This window comes from Saccopteryx bilineata, chromosome 3 (assembly GCF_036850765.1).
Source record: "Saccopteryx bilineata isolate mSacBil1 chromosome 3, mSacBil1_pri_phased_curated, whole genome shotgun sequence".
In the NCBI taxonomy this organism is placed as follows: Eukaryota; Metazoa; Chordata; class Mammalia; order Chiroptera; family Emballonuridae; genus Saccopteryx; species Saccopteryx bilineata.
Window position 1 is genome coordinate 306,003,436 of NC_089492.1, and position 17,510 is coordinate 306,020,945.

Here is a 17,510-nt window from a genome sequence, read left to right on the forward strand (position 1 = left end):
CATTGGGAGCCGCCATGTTGGGAGGCCTGACGCGTAAGTAGTAAAGCAGCCCTGTTGCAGGCTGTAACCTGAGGCGGTTGGGACGTCGGAAGATCCTCCAATTCTTTTGTTTCACGGCACTTTGACTTTTGTGGAATACGAGTGCATTTTAAGAGACTGAAGTTTCCGGAGGCAAAGTACCCCGGGAGCTGAAGGCGCTCGGTGAGCTCGGTAAAAATGCCATATGGCTATAGTATTTTATTTATTTATTTATTTATTTATTTTCATTTTTCTGAAGCTGGAAACAGGGAGAGACAGTCAGACAGACTCCCGCATGCGCCCGACGGGGATCCACCCGGCACGCCCACCATGGGGCGACGCTCTGCCCACCAGGGGGCGATGCTCTGCCCATCCTGGGCTTCGCCATGTTGGCGACCAGAGCCACTCTAGCGCCTGAGGCAGAGGCCACAGAGCCATCCCCAGCGCCCGGGCCATCTTTGCTCCAATGGAGCCTTGGCTGCGGGAGGGGAAGAGAGAGACAGAGAGGAAAGTGCGGCGGAGGGGTGGAGAAGCAAATGGGCGCTTCTCCTGTGTGCCCTGGCTGGGAATCGAACCTGGGTCCTCCGCACGCTAGGCCGACGCTCTACCACTGAGCCAACCGGCCAGGGCTGGCTATAGTATTTTAAAAGTTAGTATTAAAAAACGATTTAAAAAATTTTTTTCTAGCCTGACCAGGCGGTGGCGCAGTGGATAGAGCGTTGTACTGGGATGTGAGGACTCAGGTTCGAGACCTCGAGGTCGCCAGCTTGAGCGCGGGCTCATCTGCTTTGAGCAAAGCTCACCAGCTTGGACCCAAGGTCGCTGGTTGGAGCGAGGGGTTACTCGGTCTGCTGTAGCCCCTCCCCCTTCAAGGCACATATGAGAAAGCAATAAACAACTAAGGTGTCGCAACGAAAAACTGATAATTGATGCTTCTCATCTCTCTGAGTTCCTGTCTGTCTGTCCCTGTCTATTCCTCTCTCTCTGTGTCCCTGTAAAAAAAAATAATTTTTTTTTTCTAAATGTCCAGGAGTTCAAGTGTTAGTAAAACAGCAATGAACTCCTACAGAGAAAGGGTCATACATCCTGTAAAGGCACACAAAGGTGGAACTGCTAGCGTAGTTATTGGTGCACTAACTGGTTTTTTTTTTTTTTTTAATTTTTTGTTTTAGTGAAGATAGTCTTTTATTTATTTATTTATTTATTTATATTTATTTTTAGAGAGGAGAGAGGGAGAAGGAGAGGAGAGAGAGACAGAGAGAGAGGAGGAGGGAGGAGCTGGAAGCATCAACTCCCATATGTGCCTTGACCAGGCAAGCCCAGGGTCTCGAACCGGCGATCTCAGCATTTCCAGGTCGACCCTCAATCCACTGCGCCACCACAGGTCAGGCAACTAACTGGTTTTTAACAAGAGAAAAAGATCTGGGGAAGTGGATGCCCTGAGGAGGCCATCGCCAACCGGGAGAAAGAGCGGCGGCATGAGCTGAAGTCGCTGTGTCCGGGCATGGCTCTGATAGTGAGACCAGCCACGTTTTGGGGCCAGTGAAAAAGGCCCAACCAGAGCTGAGAATCCAAAAATATCATGGTCTATTTCTTTTTAAAAAGGTCCCATGATAAGCTAATGCGGTACCGTCCTTTCAACAAAAGATTTTGGGATAATTGTGTATCTAGTGCCAGAGAAATAAACTAAGACCCTAACTCCAGCCATAAACAAGAATTCAGTAAAATAGATTCAGATCTAAGTATACGAGGTTCAAGTATAAAACTTATCAAAATAAATGGGAGAAATATTCAGGAACAGGTTACAAAAGCAAAGCATGAGAACTTGGAGTTTAGGCTTTAAGAGGGTGACAGATGTCCACATGCTCCAGACAGAGCCACCCTGTGTACCCCACATTAATGCATACTTTGTGTGTGTGTGTGTTTATATTATTTTAGGGAAAGAGACAGAGAGGTAGACACAGAAACATCAATCTGTTTCAGTATGTGCCCTGACTGGGGATAGAACCAGTAACACTTGCACTTTGGAAAAATGCTCTAAGCCAGTGGTCCTCAACCTTTTTTGCGCCACGGACCTGCCTTTAGGGTGGGACAGATGAATGTATCACGTGACCGAGACAAGCGTCAACACTGAGCCTTACACAGACGTAACAGAGTGAATCTGGTCATTTTTTAAAAATAAAACATTGGGCGCTGGCCGGTTGCCTCAGCGGTAGAGCGTCACCTGGCGTGCCAGGGACCCGGGTTCGATTCCCGGCCAGGGCACATAGGAGAAGCGCCCATTTGCTTCTCCACCCCCCCTTCCTCTCTGTCTCTCTCGTCCCCTCCCGAATCCAAGGCTCCATTGGAGCAAAGATGACCCAGGCGCTGGGGATGGCTCCTTGGCCTCTGCCCCAGGCCCTAGAGTGGCTCTGGTCGCAGCAGAGCGAAGCCCTGGAGGGGCAGAGCATCGCCCCCTGGTGGGCAGAGCCTCGCCACTGGTGGGCATGCCGGGTGGATCCTGGTTGAGCGCATGCGGGAGTCTGTCTCTTACCGTTTCAGGCTTCAGAAAAATACAAATAAATAAATAAATAAATAAAACATTGTTCAGACTTAATTATAAATAAAACGGAAATGTAAGCTATTCTTTCTCTGCCAACCGGTACCAAATGGCCCACGGACCCGTATGGTCTGCGGCCTGGGGGTTGGGGACCACTGCTCTAACCAACCAAGAGCCATACCTTTTTTTAATGCATAACTTTTAGATAACTCGAGTTAATGTCCTACTAGTTCACCCACAATTGTATTAACCCATTTAATATTACATATATACATAAATTGTAATATGGAAATATTTATGAGAAGGTAAAATTAGATAACTTTTTTCCATTTTTTTCTTTTAATTAGCAAGAGAGACAGAGATAATTGTGTCGGTATAGTTGTTCATTGATTCCTTTCTCATACGAACCTTGTCAAGTGGGGGAGTCTCCAGTGGAGACAGTGAATTCTTGCACGTGCCAGCGACCTATGGGCAGAAGCCAGCGACCATGGGATAATGTTAATGATGCTGTGGACTCAAGCCAGCAACACTGCGCTCAAGCTGGTGAGCCTGCACACAAGCCAGATGAGCCCATGCTCAAACCAGTGACCTCGGGGTTTTAACCTGGGACCTCAGCTCAATCCACTGAGCCAGCACCTATCTGGTGGTCATTTTTTTTCTCTTAGTTCTATTGAGATTTAATTCACATATATTAAAACTATTCTTAAACTTTAAAATTTTTCATATTTATGTGAAAATCACTACATACTACTATAAAGAATTCACATATACCTTCATTAAACTTCTGATTATGTGAACATTTTATACCACCATGGTACATTTGTCAAATTGAGAAATTCATGTTGTTATAATCTGCAACTAAATCACAGATTTTACTCTGATTTCACAAGTTTTTCCACAGTCGTCCTTTTTCTGTTGCAGTATGTACCTACAATACAATTAATATTTGTTTTACAATTATTCTTTACACATCATGTTTCCTTGATTTTCTCTATTCTGTGACCATTTTCTTTTTCTCATTTATGTTGTCAATTAATTTAAGACATACTCATGAGGTATTTTGTATATTAATCCATCTTTTGGGTTGTACTAAGTTTGTCACATTAAAGAGTGGAAATGCATTTTGGAAAAGACACCTCAGAATTGAAGTCTTTTTTTTTTTTTTTTTACAGAGGCAGAGATAGACAGGGACAGACAGACAGTAACAGAGAGAGATGAGAAGCATCAATCATCAGTTTCTCGTTGCGCCTTGCGACTTCTTAGTTGTTCATTGATTGCTTTCTCACACGTGCCTTGACCGCGGGCCTTCAGCAGACCGAGTAACCCACTGCTGGAGCCAGCGACCTTGGGTCCAAGCTGGCGAGCTCTTTGCTCAAGCCAGATGAGCCCGCGCGCGACCTCTGGGGTCTCGAACCTGGGTACTTCCGCATCCCAGTCCGACGCTCTATCCACTGCGCCACCGCCTGGTCAGGCAGAATTGAAGTCTTTATCACAATTAACTAGGGGTAGAAAATATGAAAATGTCTTATAGTTAATCTCCTGGAAAAGGTAATATTTGCCAGGTTTCTACACTGAAAATAGCAAGAACGATTCTAACTAAAACAACCAGAGTACAGGGCGCCCATCAAGAGATTTCAACAATTATATGTAGTTTTAGTATTGATAGTACTTGTAAAACCATAAACGTACATATACATGGAGCAGAATAGAGATCCCACAAAAAGACCTGCACAAATCATATACACTCAGTTGTTTGTGAAAGGTAATAAGGCTTCAATGGTGGAAAAACCACTTTCCAACAAATGATGCTGGAACACTTAGAGGACCATTGGCATGTGACTGACTGACTGAATGAATAAATAAATGGAATCTCAACACACTCATCAAAGAAGTTTTTATCTGATAAAAGACTAGTATCCACATCATAAGATTCCTAAAAGTCCACAATCCTAAAAAACATGAAAAGATCTTGAGCAGACATTTCCAAAGATAAGGAGATGGCAAATGAGCATATCAAAGGTGGTCAAAATCATTTGTTCTTGGAAAATTACAATTTATCACAGTGATGTAGTTGATGCAAGTACCCAGCTATTAGAATTCCTGGAATTTTTATTGTATCAGGTGATATCCTAACACCTGAGTCAGAGGCCATGGAGCCATCCTCAGAGCACAGGGCCAACTCGCTCAACTTTTAATCAATGAGAGTATCTTTCCACATTTGAGTACATGCAAATGAAGTCCTTTCTGACAAATTGGTGATATTCCATGATGTATATCTTTAAAAATATATATAGATATTCAATAGAAACACACACAGGAAGACAGACAGGGACAGACATGAAAAGCATCAACTCATTGTTGTGGCACTTTAGTTGATATCTGATTGTTTTATCATACATGCCTTGACTGGGGGGCTCCGACTGACCTAGTGACCCAATGCTCAAAGCCAGTGACCTTCAGTTTAAGCTAGAGACCTTGAGGTCATGTCTATTATCCTACACTCAAGCTGGTTTGGGGCTTTAATCCAATGACCACGAGGTCATGTCTATGATTCCATGCTCAAACCGGTGACTTCGTGATCAGCTGGTGATCCTGAACTCATGCTGGCAACCTAGGGTATTTGCACCTGGGTTCTCAGCATCCCAGCTCAACACTATCCACTCCACCAAAACTACCTGGTCAAGCCATAAGGCTATCTTCTTAAAGCCTTCACCACAATGCCTGACCTATGAGGTGTAGTAGTGTTGACTTGGAATGTTGAGGTACTGCTTTGAAATACCAGGTGTGCCTGATCAAGGAACATATGAGATACAACTTCGAGAAGTTGGTGCTTCTTGCTCCACTCCTACCCTGCTCTTATCTCTAGTTCAAATCAATAAATATTTTTTAAAAAGGCTTCACGATAATCACTGCATCTGTATAGCTTCTGTGTGAGATTGCATACATATACTGTACCTATAATACTCTTCATGGAGAAGTCTTTTCCCTCTCACTGCTTATTCACGGTTTCACTAGGACTAAATTTACTGATACACAGTGAGAAGACTCTTCTTGGCAAAACCTTTCCCACATACGCTGCATACATAGAACTTTTATCCCACATGAGTCCTTTGATGTAAAATCAGTTTGCTCTTAACTCGGAAGTCTTTTCCACAGTCACTGCATACATATGGCTTCTCTCCCGTATGAATCCTTTCATGTACAGTCAGGTGGCTCTTCACTCGAAAGCCTTTCCCACATTCACTACATACATACGGCTTCTCTCCTGTGTGAGTCCTTTGATGTCTAATCAGTGTACTCTTTACTGAAAAGCCTTTCCCACACTCACTGCATACATATGGCTTCTCTCCTGTATGAATCCTTTGATGTATAATCAGTTTGCTCTTCACTCGAAAGGTTTTCCCACATTCACTGCATACATATGGCTTCTCTCCCGTGTGAATCCTTTGATGTACAGTTAGTTGGTTCTTCACTCGAAAGCCTTTTCCACATTCACTGCATACGTATGGTTTTTCTCCTGTGTGAGTTCTCTGATGTACAATCAGACTACTCTTCACAGTAAAGCCTTTCCCACATTCACTGCATATACACGGTGTCTCAATAGAATGAGTTTGCTGATGTACAGTGAGCATTCTCTTCATGCTGAAGCCGTTCCCACATACACCACATACAAAGGGCTTCTCTCCTGTATGAGTCCGTTGATGTACAAGTAGCTTGCTCTTTGCTGGAAAGCCTTTCCCACAATCACTGCATATGTATGGTTTCTCTCCTGTGTGAGTTTGTTGATGGACAATTAGCCTACTCCTCACAATAAAGCCTTTGCCACACTCACTGCATATATATGGTTTCTCTCCTGTGTGCGTTTGTTGATGGACAATTAGCCTACTCCTCACAGTAAAGCCTTTGCCACATTCAGTGCATATATACGGTTTCTGCGAAGAATGAGTTCGCTGATGTATATTGAGAGTTCCCTTCATCCTGAAGCCTTTCCCACACACACTACATACATAGGGCTTCTCTCCTGAATGAGTCTGCTGATGCACAAGCAGCTTTCTCTTCACTGAGAAGCCTTTTTGACATTCACTGCAAACATACGGTTTCTCTCGTAAATGAGTTTCCTGATGAATAATGAGGCAGTACCTCACTGAAAAGCCTTTTCCACATTCACTGCATCTATACAATTTCTCTCCTGTATGAGCTCGATGATGAACAATAAGCTGGCTCTTCTCGATGAAGCTTTTCCCACATTCACTGCATTTATAAGGTTTCTCTCCTGTATGAATTTTCTGATGTTTATGGAGATTAGACTTTGTAGAAAAGGTCTTCTCACATAGACTGCATCTATGGAGTTTCTCTCCTGTATGAGTTCGCTGATGAGCAATAACACGACTCTTCTCAATGAAGCCTTTCCCACATTCACTGCATTTGTAAGGTTTCTCTCCTGTATGAGTTTTCTGATGTTTATAAAGATTAGACTTTGTAGAAAAGGTCTTCTCACATAGACTGCATCCATGAGGTTTCTCTCCTGTATGAGTTCGATGATGAGCAATAAGAAGACTCTTCCTGAGGAAGCCTTTTCCACATTCACTGCATTTATATGGTTTCTTTCCTGTATGAGTTTTCTGATGTTTATTTAGATTAGATTTTGAAGAGAAGGTCTTCCCGCATAGACTGCATCCATGGGGTTTCTCTCCTGTATGAGTTCGCTGATGATAAATGAGCTGATACCTATAAATGAAAGCTTTGCCACATTCCATACATATGTAAGGTTTCTTTCCAACATGAACATTCTGATGTATATTCAACTGTCCTTTATTGAGAAAGGTTTCAACAAAATTATTGCATTCATACTGATTCAGTCCTGTAGGAATTATCTGATGTTCAGTAAAACTGGACTGTCCGGTGAAGGCATTCTCACACAGACTGAATCCGTATGGTTTCCCTCCAATATAAATTCTCTGATAATCAGTTAGCTGAGCCATATTGATGAAGGCATTCTCACATTCAGTGCTCATGTGGGCTTTCTCAACATTGTGAGTTCTCTGTTGGAGAATGACCTGGGACTTGTTTTCGATGGATTTGGTACTAGGATGCAACCTAATTTCAGTGTAGAATAGTTCATGGTTACCATGCAGAATGGATGTCCCGTCTCCATTCAAGTGAACAAAGTTCTTTAATTTAAAACTTCTGGTTTGGTTTTCAAAACTTAATTTTGATTTTAAGGGTTTTTCGCATATCTCCAACATTTCACAGTTCTTCCTCAATAGGAAACAGTTTTCACTCTGATTTACAATATCTGCAATCATATCATGTTCACAGCATTCTTCCCCACTTCTATCAATGCTTGGAGCTTGAAAGTGACTCTGCAGAGGCTCATTAACTTCCCAGAGTTCTAGGAAAGAAAACAACAGTGAATCATTCTGTAGCCTTTCATAATCTTAGTTTGAAATAAAACTCTTTACCAAATGCCTCTGTGTAAAGTAACTATTTAGTGAAAAAGCTTTAGTGTTATTCAAATAAGAAATATATTTATGGACTTGACCAGAGTTCTAGACACTGAGACTGTATAACACTTGTAGTTTCCTATGTAATAAAAGCATATTTTGTTTTAAAGAATAAAACATTTTTCTTTTTTACTTCCTTTATTTTTCCTGAGAGAGAAGAAGTGATAATGAGGCAGACTTCCACATGTGTCCTGACAAGGATCCACCTGGCCACCACATCTGGGGCCGATAATCAAGTATCAAGCTATTTTTAGCACTTGAAGTGAACACAACCCAACCAAGTCATCCTCAGTGCCAGGTACCATGGTGGAACACATCAAACCATTGGCTGTAGGAGGGAAAGAGGGAGAGAAAGGGGAGAGAAGCAGATGTTTCCTTCTTCTGTGTGCCCTGACTAGGAACCAAACCTGGGACATGTATATGCTGGGCCAACGCTCTATCCACTGAGCCACCAGCCAGGGCCAACAAGAACTCTTTCAATAACTACTGAGTTTATGCTGGTAAAGTGACTAATCATAGGATTCCTACATAGCGTCTGGATGCAGTTGGGAAAAATAAATGCCTTCCTGTAGCTCTTCTCTTGCTAGGAAAATTTGCTCACCCCATGGGTTTGCAAGTTCTTCAACCAGCCTTGCGATCCTAAAAAAATCAAACAGGCAACCAACTATCAGCAGCCGCATGGACTCCAAGGCTAAACACAGCGCCAACCTGGGTGCAACCAGAATACAGAGTATGCTAGTCTGACAAGAACAAATGAGATTGCAAGACACAGAATATCTAGACACTTGTCTTTGTAATGGGCTAAATGAAGACAAGGTGGACGTTATCCATGGTGGGAGAGATGAAGATGAGACATTGGAAATCTGTGGACAACCTTGCATTTCAACCCCAAAGATTAACACAAAACCCCTAAAAAATGCCTTCAGGTGATTAAATATTTAGTGACAATTGTATGTGTTGCAGAATAAGAAATGTATTTAAGCTCTGACGGTTGGCTAAGTGGTAGAGCGTTGGCATGGTGTGCAAGAGTCCCGGGTTCGATTCCTGGCCAGGGCACACAGGAGAAGCACCCATCTGCTTCTCCACCCCTCCCCCTCTCCTTCCTCTCTGTCTCTCTCTTCCCCTCCTAAGCCAAGGCTCCATTGGAACAAGGTTGGCCCGGGCACTGGGGATGGATCTGTGGCCCCTCCCTCAGGCGCTAGAATGGATCTGGTTGCGGCAGAGCATCACCCCCTGGTGGGCATGCCCAGTGGATACCGGTCTGGCTTGTGCAGGAGTCTGTCTGACTGCCTCCCCGATTCCAGCTTCAGAAAAATATTTAAAAAAAAATTTTTTTTAAAGTAATGTATTTGGTCTTTGTCTACAGTTGTTGACACTGAGTTTGTAAAACTCTCATAATCTACTAAGTGAGAGTATCTTTCATTTGACATAAAAGAACTCTTTCAAGAGACAGAGTTTATGCTAATGAAGAGACTGAGCACAGGGTTCCTACATGGCCTCAGGATGCAGTTAGTTATCAGAAGGAGCAACTGAGTGAAAGGCTTACTTTCAGACCTACCAACTGTCGTCTTGGAAATAAGTGATGGCTTAGAGTTTAAAGCTCTATAAAAATGATTATTCATATCCAACCAGTTTCTGGGTTAGTGAACACATCCATGTGCCTGCTCTATGGTTCACCGCAGTTCCATGGGCAGACAGGTGCCTATATTTAGGAATTTTTCAGACCTTGTCCTATATACCAATTCACCTGTCTCTTTTATAATAAATGAGTAAAAATTAGTATTTCTCTAAGTTCTGTAACCTGCTCTAGCAAATTAACTGAATCCAAGGAAGGACTCATGAGAACCTCCAATTTTAGCCAGTTGGTCAGAAGCACACATTACAATCTGGACATAAAAACTGACTTCAGAAGTAGAGGAAGTCTTGTGGAACTGAACTCTTACCTTGTAGGTTCTAACACTAGTTCTAGGCAGATAGTGTTAGAATTTAATTAATTTATAAGATACCTACTTCAGTAACTCTAGGGGTAGAAACCTAAAGCAAAGAAATAAAGGCCTGATATCAGTCTGTGAAAGATAGTAAAGAAGCATGGAGACCTAAGTGGTACAGGATGCCAGAAAATACGGGCCAGCGCAAAAGTAGGTTTTCAATTGTTCATATGAGAAACAATAGAATAAATAACAATATAAGAATAACCTTTGCGTACTAGCCAAATGGCTCAATGGTAGAGCAACAGCCTGGAGTGTGGATGTTCTGGGTCTGATTTTGTCAGGGTACACAGCAGAAATGCCCGTCTGCCTCTTCACCCCTCCCCCTCTCTCTTCGTTCTCTCTCATCCCCTCCTGTAGCCATGGTTTGATTGGAATGAGTTGGTCCCAGGAGCTGAGGATGGCTATATGGCCTCTACTAAGGTGCTAAAGTAGCTCAGTTGACGAGCAATGTTGCAATGGCCCCAGATGGACAGAGCAACAGCGGGGGCTTGGATCCCGGTAGGGGGGCATGTGGGAGTCTGTCTCTCTGCCTCCCCACCTCAGTTAATAATAAAAAATGAAAATAAAAATTACATGCCTTAAGCCACTGGGTAGGTCAAATGCTTATTAGTAAAATGAGGAAAGTCACTGAAGTCCAGAATAAGTAAAATCTGTAGTTCATTGTGAAACAAAGTTTAAGATTATTATTGCACAGCCAAGTACAAAGAAAGAAACCAAGAAAACATGTATATCTTAAATAAGGTCTTATCTGAAACAGTAGCATGGATCTCATTAACATATAGAAAGCAAGATTACTAAATAATACAGTGTTTCAAAACATGTAGAATAAAAGGTGAGGCACATGGTTCTGGAACTCAGTAAGGCAACCCAAGAGCACCAAACAATGAGCAGTGTGATCAGGTGCACTCGCAGAGCCAGGTGGACAGATCAAATACGTGGTGAGAACGGATGTGGACCCTCAGCATCTGATTTCCAGGGAAGTGTAGCAGACTGAGGAGGGTTATCGTATTCCAACCACGTGCCATTCTTCTTCATTCTGCCAACACCCTAACCCTCCCAGAACACTATCTCCAAGCTGGACAAGAGATTCTGAAATCAAGTCACAAACTAACGGTCTTCCTGGAACACAATGTCCTTCCTATGTTCTTACATCAAGAGGGAGGATGACATGCAGTCAAGTTCTAACTCAGCAGGCACGGACCCACCATCTGCGCACATACCAAAGAGAAGACAGGCCCTGAGTCATTACTAGTGAATAACTTGTGACTCCCTGAGATATCCTGCCTGATGGATGTGTCTTTTTTTGTGTGTGTATTTTTCCAAAGTTAGAAGCGAGGAGGCAGACAGACTCCCCCAGGTTTCCAATTGGGATCCACACGGCATGTCCACCAGGGGGCAATGCTCTGCCCATCAGGGCCTTACTCCATTGTGGAAGGAGCCCTTCTAGCACCTGAGGCGGAGGCCATGGAGCCATTTTTAGAGCCCGGGCAATCTTTGCTGCCATGGAGCCTTGGCTGCCGGAGGGGAAGAGAGAGACAGAGAGAAAGAAGAGGGAGAGGGGTGGAGAAGCAGATGGGAGGACCCGGGTTCGATTCACGGCCAGGGCACACAGGAGAAGCGCCCATTTGCTTCTCCACCCCTCCGCCGCGCTTTCCTCTCTGTCTCTCTCTTCCCCTCCCGCAGCCAAGGCTCCATTGGAGCAAAGATGGCCCGGGCGCTGGGGATGGCTCTGTGGCCTCTGCCCCAGGCGCTAGAGTGGCTCTGGTCGAAACATGGCGATGCCCAGGAAGGGCAGAGCATCGCCCCCTGGTGGGCAGAGCGTCGCCCCTGGTGGGCGTGCCGGGTGGATCCCGGTCGGGCGCATGCGGGAGTCTGTCTGACTGTCTCTCCCTGTTTCCAGCTTCAGAAAAATGAAAAAAAAAAAAAAAAGAAGCAGATAGGCGCTTCTCCTGTGTACCCTGACCAGGAATTGAACCAGGGTCTTCCACACGCCAGGCCGACGCTCTACCACTGAGGAATTAGGCCATACCAGACAGTGTATGTGAACAATGTGATTTATGGTGGATGCCTGCTTTGGTGTGCCCAAGGTTTGGTACAACACTGTAACCTTTTCACTTTGGCAGCTAGATAGCCCAGCTGGGTCAGCTTCTCTGGTTGGCAATCCTTCACACATGGTATCAATCTGAAAAGTTTTTCAGACAATAAACATGTCTTATCTGTTTCCCTGGGTCAGGAGGCCAAGCATATAGCCCTTTGTCTAATTGAGTCCTCTTCTCAGGGTTTCAAAACTGCGTGAAGATGTCAGCCAGGCCTTGTGAACTCATCCGGAGCTGGGACCTCTTCCAAGTTCACTGGTTGTTGGAGAATTCAGTTCCTGTGATTGTAGGACTCAGGTCCTCGACTACCAGAGGCAGCATGCTATTTCCTGATGGGTGACCCTCTCCACCAGGAATGGTAACAGGGGAGCACCTGCTATGACTTTTGCTTCCTGTCTCTTAACTTCAGACACTTTGAAATGGCTCTCTTGACTAGATCAGGGAATTCAGGACTTTACACATCACTCTTAAATTTTGTCCCATACATCTTTTATATGTCAAATTTTAATCTGCAGTGTTCTATTGTCACAAATTGTAACCGTGATTATAACAGCACACTCTCTTCCCTGATAATGTCTACCTTCTAAACAATAAGTAAGGTGGCTCATTTTTCCCCCTTCTTTTTCCAAGTGAGAGGAGGGGAGATAGAGACATACTCCTGCATGCACATTCACCAGGATCCACTTGGCATCCTTGTGTGAGACGATGCTCTGCCCATTTGGGGCTAGGCTCCAAACAGCGGTATTTTTTAGTGCCTGAGATGAAGGTTCCATGGAACCATCCTCAGAGCCCGAGGCCCATGCACTGGAACCAATCATTCGATGGCTGCAGGAGGGGTAGAGAGAGAAAATGGGAGAGGTGGAGAAGCAGCTGATCACTTTTATTGTGTACCCTGACCAAGCGTCAAACCTAAGACATCCTCAGGCTGGGCCGACGCTCTAGCATTGAGCCAACTGGCCAGAGCCAAGGTAATTCAATTTTAAAATTACTTAAATAATGCCAGTCTTCTACTCAAAAGTTCCTACTGGTTTCTCAAATCATTTGTAACGAATGCAATGATTTAAATAGTCTTGATAAGTGACGTGTGACCACTTATCAAGTATCTCAGAACTCCCTGCTGCCACCTCATTGTCCTTGTCTCCCGTCATTTCCTCTCTTCCTAATTATGCAATATCCAGACAAGGTTTCTGAGAGTTCCTCAAACACATTCAGGTTCAGCTCTTTGAACTCCCCCACCCCCATAGTCTCATATTTGGAAAACTCTGGGAGCTGACTGACATCCCTGAGGTCGCTGGCATGAGTGTGGGCTTATCAGCTTGAGTACAGGATTGCTGGCTTAGTCTCAGATCACTGACATGATCCCATGGTCACTGGCTTAAAGCCCATGGTCTCTGGTTTGAACAAGAGCTCACTAGCTTTCATGGAGCCCCTATCAAGGCATGTGTGAGAAGCAATCAGTGAACAGCTAAAGTGCCACAACTATGAGTTGATGCTTCTCATCTCTTTACCTTCCTATCTTCCTCTCTTTCTCCCTTTAAAAAAAAAAAGCCATACTGAAGAGCCACACTCACTCCTGAAAGTACAATTCTGTCAAAAAACAGAACCTTTTACATTGCTGGGTTAATTTTTCTTACAACTGTTTTTAATCTAAGATATAACTTTTTATTGTATATAGTACTTCTGTTGAGACCAAAGGCACTGTGAAGATGAGACATAGGACTACTTTTTTTTTCTCTGTCTTTTTTGTACTGTTGTTAGCTGAAAACTATCAGGATATCAAAAAGAAAGTTTTAATGGCCCTGGCTGGTTAGCTCAGTGGTAAAGTGTTGACCCGGTGTGTGGAAGTCCGGGGTTTGATTTCCGATCAGGGCACACAGGAGAAGCACCATCTGCTTCTCCACCCTTCCTCCTCTCTTTCCTCTCTTTCTCTCTCATCCTCTCTCTCTCTCTCTCTCTCTCTCTTCCCCTCCCTCAGCAAAAGGCTCCATTGGACCAAAGTTGGCCCAGGCACTGAAAATGGCTCCATGGCCTCTCCCTCATGTGCTAGAATGGCTCTTGCTGCAACAGAGCAACACCTCAGATGGGCAGAGCATTGCCCCCCAGTGGGCTTGCCAGGTGGATCCCAGTCAGGCGCATGCAGGAGTCTGTCTGACTACATCCCGCTTCTAACTTCGGAAAATACAAAAGAAAAGCAATTTTTACAGAAATAAAGCAATCACATCAACTGCAGGCGGCAATCACAGGTATGGACCACCCTAAAAAGTGTTTCCATAAAGCACAGAAACTGTCCAGTCAAGACGATCGCATATCACGGAGATCATTGCAGGAGAAAGGGCCATTTCGTATGACAGGAAACTTGGATACTTGAGACTAAGTGACACCAAAAGATGATGGAAAAGTAATCAATTTCATTTTTATATCCTAGTGATAAATACTGAAAAATGCAATCAAGAACACAATTCCAATTACTGCATAATAAAAGACAATATCATACACAGGTACAACCTAAGAAAGGAAAGGCTTAAAGGTTTTATTCTGAAACTTATACAACTTTGCTGGAAGAAATTAAAGACCTAATTAGAAAGAAAAACACCCAATGATTCTATATTAGGATGAAGAATATAGTTAAAATGAACTTACTACCCAATGAGATAGAGTTAATGTAATCCCTATCAAAATCCTAGCTGCTTTGTTTTGTAGAAATTCACAAGCTCATTCTAAAATTCATAAGAAAATTTAAAAATGAAGATGTCAAAGTGATCTGGAAAGAGAGGAGTGCCATTGGAGAATTCACTCTTTCCAATTTTGAAAGCTGCTACAAAGGTATAGAAATAAAAAACACTGGGCCCTGGTTGTCTCGCTTAGTGGTAGAGCATCAACCCAGCATGTGGAAGTCCCGGTTCGATTCCCAGACAGGGGACAGGAGAAGTGCCCATTTGCTTCTCCACCCTTCCCCTTCCTCTTTCTCTCTGTCTCTCTCTTCCCCTCCCGCAGCTAAGGCTCCAATGGAGCAAAGCTGGCCTGGGTGCTGAGAATGGCTCCATGGCCTCTGCCTCAGGTGCTAGAATGGCTCCATTTGCATCGATGGCTCCATTTGCATGGGAGCAATGCCTCCCATGGGCAGAGCATGGACCCCTGGTGGGAATGCCCAATGGATCCCATTTGGGCACATATGAGAGTCTGTCTCTCTGTATCCCCGCCTCCCCACTTCTCACTTCAGAAAAATACACAACAAACCAACCAAAAAAAAAAACCCACCATGAAAATATGTACACATAAAATGTTTCAAAATTGAGTATGTTGATGGTTGCACAACTAATAAAATATACAAAAACTAATTAACTTTTCAGTTAAATGGCTAAATTATTATGTGAATTAAATCTAAAGAAAACAAATATATGAGGTAAAATCAGAAACTTTAGGAAAAACAAATGCAGCGATAACATCTAACAATAAAGACAATCTGATTTAGACAAACTCGGAAGGATGGCACGTGAAGTACACACACGTTAGGACCTCGTTTACACTCGAACTCGTGTAGCATGTTAACAGGAACTTTCCTTGTTAATCAAATGAAACAACACAGAGCTTTATAAGAAAGCTAAAAAGAGGCCCTGGCCGGTTGGCTCAGCGTTAGAGCATCGGCCTGGCGTGCGGGGGGGCCCGGGTTCGATTCCCAGCCAGGGCACACAGGAGAAGCGCCCATCTGCTTCTCCACTCCCACCCCTCCTTACTCTCTGTCTCTCTCTTCCCCTCCCGCAGCCAAGGCTCCATTGGAGCAAAGATGGACCGGGCGCTGGGGATGGCTCCTTGGCCTCTGCCCCAGGCACTGGAGTTGCTCTGGTCGCGGCAGAGCAACGCCCCAGAGGGGCAGAGCATCGCCCCTAGTGGGCGTGCCGGGTGGATCCTGGTCGGGCTCATGCGGTAGTCTGTCTGACTGTCTCTCCCCGTTTCCAGCTTCAGAAAAATACAAAAAAATAAAATAAAAATAGAAAGCTAAAAAGAAAAAATAAACAACAACAAAAAAAGAGAACTCAGTATAGAGAGAAAATCTCAAGTGATGTCACAATGTAAAGAATTTAAAATGTCTAGTGCAGAAAAGGAAACTCAGTGTAAAAAAAGAATGGAGTTCAGGTGATTCCTGCTCTCACATGGAAAAGGATAAGTCAGAGGCCAGCTGCCGTGGCAATGAGTACACCGCACAGGAAGGAAGTGGGTATTAGACAATATTAAAGAGATGTTAATGTCGGTGTCCATCTTACAGAACAGAAAAAGGTTCACTTAGGGGAACTGCTGAAACATTCAAGACTGATGAGAACTGCTTATGAAAAACGTTTGAAGGAGGTGGACAAAGAACGACATAAATGCAGCATGAAAACCAGGCTGTCACGGGGACACAGCCTCCAAGGTGGGGCTGAAAGTTATGAAGAGAAATCGCTATTTCCAAACAGGGCAGGAAGGCGCAGCAGTTAGAAAAATGTAATGAATTCAAAGTACTGTCTTTCTAGAGAGGCAAGAAAAGTAAAATTTCATAGCAAGAAAGGGGGAAACAGGCAGAGACACTGAGGCCGAGGACAAAGAACAGAAAGATCTGAGAATCCTAGAAAGAAGAAAACTATGCTAACAAAACAAGATGTAGAAAGAATAAACAGGGATCGTTGTTCTAATGAGAAAAAAAAAAAAGGTATGTTTTCTTTGGTTTCCTCATTCACTGTCATGGCTCTGACACCTTCTCTAACTCCCTGGTCCCCCACCTTGCTGGTTCTCACTCACTCACCTGGACAGAGCAGATATTGGGGTCCATCCCCTACTGTCCACGGTTCTTCCCCTCGCTCCAACTTGGAAAGCGCATCTGGTTTGCAGGATTGATACCCTGCTCAGAGGGAAAAATGACACAAGACTTAAACTTACTGAACTGGGCTGCGGTCAGTCAAGACGAACAATGTTACATTTCAGGGAATGAACACTCTTCACATCTGTAACACAAAGTCTGTTGTCTCAGGTGGCAGAATGGGATACCTTCTTGTCTGAGGTAATGGAAGGATCTGAGGTCTACCTTTCAGAGAACTGTAGTTATTCAGGAGAGTTAAGCAACTGAGGCGAAAAAAGCCACTGACAGACACCTTCTAAGTGACACAGGGGAGCTGTCCTCACCCAATGACACCAGATGGCTAGAGATCTCCAACATCACGTCCCGGTACAGGTCCTTCTGATCGGGGTCCAGGAGCTGCCACTCCTCCCGGGTGAAGTCCACAGTCACATCGTGAAATGTGAGGAATTCCTGTATCAACACCGTGCTGGTTAATGGTGTGATATGCTTTCGATGATATAAAAGAAATGTTAGTTTTTCTGCACATTTTCA

At 44.0% G+C, this 17,510-nt stretch overlaps 1 protein-coding gene across 1 annotated transcript in view; it reads right to left on the minus strand.

The window, feature by feature from the left end:
- Positions 1–17,510, minus strand: part of LOC136332050 (zinc finger protein 615-like) — a 50,935-nt gene that overhangs the window by 30,300 nt on the left and 3,125 nt on the right. The window contains 3 exon segments of the mRNA XM_066271304.1: positions 5,659–7,949; positions 16,926–17,021; positions 17,303–17,429. Coding sequence (XP_066127401.1) covers positions 5,659–7,949; positions 16,926–17,021; positions 17,303–17,429 — 2,514 coding nt within the window.